Source organism: Berghia stephanieae, chromosome 14 (genome assembly GCF_034508935.2).
Source record: "Berghia stephanieae isolate SIO BIC M18660-M18661 chromosome 14, UCSD_Bste_1.3, whole genome shotgun sequence".
In the NCBI taxonomy this organism is placed as follows: domain Eukaryota; kingdom Metazoa; phylum Mollusca; class Gastropoda; order Nudibranchia; family Aeolidiidae; genus Berghia; species Berghia stephanieae.
In genome coordinates this window covers 15,928-20,927 of record NC_088373.1, presented here as the reverse complement: position 1 = coordinate 20,927, position 5,000 = coordinate 15,928, and the positions used below count along the sequence as shown (strand labels likewise).

General features: G+C 39.7%; 1 protein-coding gene across 1 annotated transcript; it reads right to left on the bottom strand.

Moving 5' to 3' along the window:
* Positions 1 to 2,554: 2,554 nt before the first annotated feature.
* LOC144960055 (uncharacterized) lies at positions 2,555 to 3,325 on the bottom strand. The gene has a single exon (XM_078893003.1). It carries the CDS (start codon positions 3,323 to 3,325, stop codon positions 2,555 to 2,557), a length of 771 nt encoding a protein of 256 aa, XP_078749129.1.
* Between the last annotated feature and the right edge of the window lie 1,675 nt (positions 3,326 to 5,000).

Below are 5,000 nucleotides of genomic sequence, written 5' to 3'. Positions count from 1 at the left end.
ATCCTTAGCCAACAGGACCACTTATGATCTAGGACGAGACATGGCGCCTGTAAGGCGATTTTGCAATTTCATTTGTTTTGGACACAGACACTTGCTAACGGCTAGGTCTTCATTTTACACCTGGATACGGTGAGATAGTGTGAGTAAAGAGCCTTTTTCAAGGACTCGACTATGCACCGACCAGAGCAGGGCTCGAACCCTGGACCTTCAGACCTGAAGGCGAGTGTCATACGACTAGGCCACATAGCCACATGATCTGGTTCAAACCGATATATTACCAAATTCGGGAGGTGGGTCACAAAGTATTGATGGGGAAGGGGTAGGAGGGGGGGGGGGGGGGCTTAGTGGAACCGTTTCTTGTCTCGTCACAAAACCAAGCAATGTTAGGTGTGATCAATGGGCGTATGAGTGACAGTGATCATAAAAAAACTCCTGGCCCCGACGTTTTTTCCTTGGGTAAGATACTTTACACACACTACCACACTCGACTCAGGTCGAAATGAGTACTTGGCTACAGGTAGTGAAGCGTTTATAATATGAGTATTGGTATAAAAGGATTCCCAACCGGCGACTGGTACTGAATGAAATGGATATAATATAGATCAATATGGCGTGTTAGGGGATAAAAATTAGCACACGTGAAGCGCATTTAGCATGGTTGCTGGGTGAAAATGCGCTATATAAATGATCATATTTAATAATTCGTGTATTAAGTTAATGACAAAGTGTGTGTCTGTGAGTGTGTGTGTGTGAGTGAGTGTGTCTGTGAGTGTGTGTGTGTTGTGTGTGTGTGAGTGTGTGTGTGGTATGAGTGTGTGGTGTGTGTGGTGTATGTGAGGTGCATATATGACCCTCCGACTCGAAACGGTAATATGTCGGGATGAATTGGACCCTGAAAAGTGACTTTAGAATTAAATTGATAGTAAATTCCAAATTTTGAGCTTTTGCATTGTGAAAAATTGTCTTTATTCTCTTACATAACAATTCGAAACAAACCCCAAGTTTCATGTTTTTGTCAATAAATTCAATTTTTTGCACCCGAGTCATCCCGGTATTATTACCGTTTAGAGGCGATGGGTCACATATGTGTGGTGTGAGTGAGAGTGTGTCTGTGTGAGTGTGTGAGGGTGTGAGGGTGATTGTGAGGTCTGCCTTTGGTCGTAGAGGCATAACGATGAAAAGACAGCTAGTAGGAATGGAGGACCAAATCGAAACCTATCGATTTAAAGATAAAGATAAAGGGGAATGGAAGGGACGGAGGGAAAGCATTCAACGTTGAGATAGGGCCGGTGAATTGAATGGGGGTGGGGGTGGGGGGGGGGGTGCAGGGGGGGGGGTGTGCTAATCAGACTTTTGTAGAGCATGAATTCTTCTTCTTCCTACTGCTAGCTGCCCTCCATGTGAGACTAATGGAACTGTGGACCGGATGGGGGTTAAAAAAAAAAAAAGGGGGGGGGGGGGGGGTGGGAAGGGTGGTGGTTGGGGTTGGGGGGGGGGGATGAGTTGAGTTGATTCTGAATTGTGGTGGATATTATTATTATTATTATTATTATTTTTATTATTATTATTATTATTATTATTATTATTATTATTATTATTATTATTATTATTATTATTATTATTATTATATTATTATTATTATATTATTATTATTATTATTATTATTATTATTATTATTATTATTATTATTATTATTATTATTATTATCATTATTATTATTATTATTATTATTATTATTATTATTATTATTATTATTATTATTATTATTATTATTATTATTATTATTATTATTATTATTATATATTATTATTACTATTATCATTATTATTATTATTATTATATTATTATTATTATTATTATTATCATTATTATTATTATTATTATTATCAGTAGTAGTAGTAGTAGTGTAGTAGTAGTAGTAGTAGTAGTAGTAGTAGTAGTAGTAGTAATAATAATAATAATAATAACAATAATAACAATAATAATAAAATAAGAATAATAACAATGGATTATTTTTTTGGACGAAAATCACAAAAATTTTCTTCTGAAAACAGCCTCAAATATATTAATATATTATCAATATTTCTCTTTCTCTCTACTATATTATTGTAGTAGAAAAATATAATTAACAATAGATATATGATAATATTTATATAAATATATAATAACATATTATCTACATTGTTTATACCGCCTTATTTATCTCAGTCTCTATAAATATTTATACCGTTGGTCAGACGCCGCTTACCGTATAATCGCTGTATAAAGTGTCTCTTGTTTTGTTTTGTTTTTTGTTTGTTTTTGTTGTTTTAACCTTAAACCGAAAGTAAACAGCCGGTCTCCCTGCTATCCATTTATAATGGGGGATAATCAGGAACAAGAATAATATCACGAGTTAGCTGGGGTACTCAAAACAGTCCCAAACGTCTATCATAAATGGAAAACGTGTTTGAATTTGGATTGCTGACCGATTCCACGTTCATCGACCAGCCGAAGCGTTTCCCGAAGAAGGCAAGTTTTGTTTGTTTCCTTTGAGTTTGAGTAAACTGGAAAATTAACAACCATCTTGGCAGCGACGGGCGTCTGGTCCAAATCGTTGATGATAATAGCAAATAGAGTTGGGCATGCTATGTTGAAGAGGCTGTCCACGTTGGCGGACTGTCTTAATTGCAGCAACAGTCTCCTCTGACTGTGGTCGTCTGGTTGTTACATCCTGCTGAGGGTAAGTCAGGAATGGTGATGAGGAAATATGTTGCACACCGGTCATGCGTGTCTCCCAGATCATGTCAGCTGCCTCAGCCAATTCTTCTGTGTCTGTAAGATTGTGCCCGGCTAAAATGCCTCGAATGTCCGGGGGAAGGTTCATGAGAAATAATGTACGTTTCAGAGTGACAGGGTCACCATTCAGTGCATTTATCTTGCGCAGTAGAGCAGTTGGGCGTTTGTCACCAAGACCATTAAGATTAAGGAGTTCTGTGTCTTTCTGGGTCTGGGATTTGCCGAAGGTCTTGATCAAGGCTTTTTTTAAGCTGCCATATTTATCAAGATGTGGTGGGTTTACTAGCAGTGACTGAATTTCTTCTGCAGTATTTATGTCAAGAGAACTGACAACATAGTCGTACTTTGTCTGATCCTGAGTAATTTTCTTGGTGTTGAACTGTGCCTCCACTCTTGCGAACCAAACCTCCGGTGATTTGGTCCAGAATTCCGGGAGCTTGATGGAGACAGAGTTGATTTGTTGTTCACGGAAGTTGGTGGAAGCAGCAAGAGCCTGTAGTTGGCCTGTCAAATTCGCGACTTGTTGTGAGAGATCTGGTTGAGCCATCTTACGTATTCGCGTCGGGGTCACCAATGTAGAAATTGTCAGTAATGATACAATAAAGTAATAACAAAATCCGTGTATAGATTATTGCTAACGTTTAATAGTGGATAGAACTTGGATTGATTGTATGGATCAGAGGACGAACCTTACAAGACTAAAAAACCGGAAGTAAACATTTAATACAATAGAAGTGCGTCGTAGTGCTTAAAATGTAAGACAAATGTTCGTGCGAAGCACCGACAAAAACTGATCGCCACAATACCACTAGACCACATAGCCGCACATAAACAACGCTTTAAATTCCCAGGTACTCATTTTTCACCCATGATGAGAGAATGTGAGTTAGTTATGAGCCTTTTCCAAAAACCCGACAATGCGCCGCTAGCTCAGAGAGAGAGAGAGAGAGAGAGAGAGAGAGAGAGAGAGAGAGAGAGAGAGAGAGAGAGAGAGAGAGAGAGAGAGACTCGTAATCGGGAATTTCCGATCCCAAGGAGAATTGTCACACCACTAGACCATAAACCGTTTCAATGAAATGAACAAAAAATTTGTATCTGGAATTTGTCGTAATTGCTTTTTTTGCAATAATAGATAGTTTGAATATGACGTCACTCGGGTCTTTGCTATTGCGTTTTTGCCATCTACGTTTATGAGTAATTCTCACTTAACTGTATTATCCAGGCTATAAAAGTTCATGGTTACACAGAGTTTTGTGTGTTGGTCCGTTATACTTCCGGATGACAATATTGTGAGCTTCTTAGCCAAGCGCATACTATCTATAGAAAATGATCTGAAGACGTGCATAATATGACACATTGACGACAACACAGAGAGAAGACTACAAGAAAAACGAACCCCCCCCCCCCCCCCCCCCCCCCCCCCCCCCCCCCCCCCCCCCGCCCCCCCTCCACACCACCGCCCCTAAAATGTGACCCACTGCCTCAAAACGCTATTAAGTCGAGATGGTTAAGATGTTGAAAATTGAATTTATAGTCAGAAATATCAGACTTGTGTTGAGTTTGTATGTTTTATTGTGGAGAATGGATACCATATTTTAGGGTGCTGATGCCAACACTTTATATTTTTGACCAGTTTAACATTTAATTCGGCTTTTAAGCATGTGGTTCGTTCCGACATAATACCGTTTTGAGACGATGGGTCACAAATAGAAGACAGCCGACATCAACTTTTTCAGATGTTTATCTTACACCAGTGTCTTCACCTGACTCTGTCACATTATCAATACTCATCATTATCATCATTGCCATTTTCACCCTGGGTCAGGGTATAGGCCACAGACAAACAGTTTCCATCCTTCTCTATCCTGAGCTAACTTTTTTTTTATCTCATTCCAGGTCTCACCACTTCTCTGTATATCACCTTCTTTAATTCTTCTCCATGTTCCTCGTGGCCTTCCCCTTGATCTTCTGCCCTGAGGGTTCCAGTCCCAATAATAGTAACATTAATTTACCAATCCTTTAGCAACCCCTTCCGCCCCCCCCCCCCCCCCCTCCCGCTTCAAAATGACTTCTTGGTCCCCAATAGGATCGCTGGGGGGCTCTAGATGGAGCACCATGGATCTGTACGGTCTTGCGGTATTTACCCTTCCAAGGCGATGGGTCGCATATTCTCTCTCTCTCTCTCTCTCTCTCTCTCTCTCTCTCTCTCTCTCTCTCTCTCT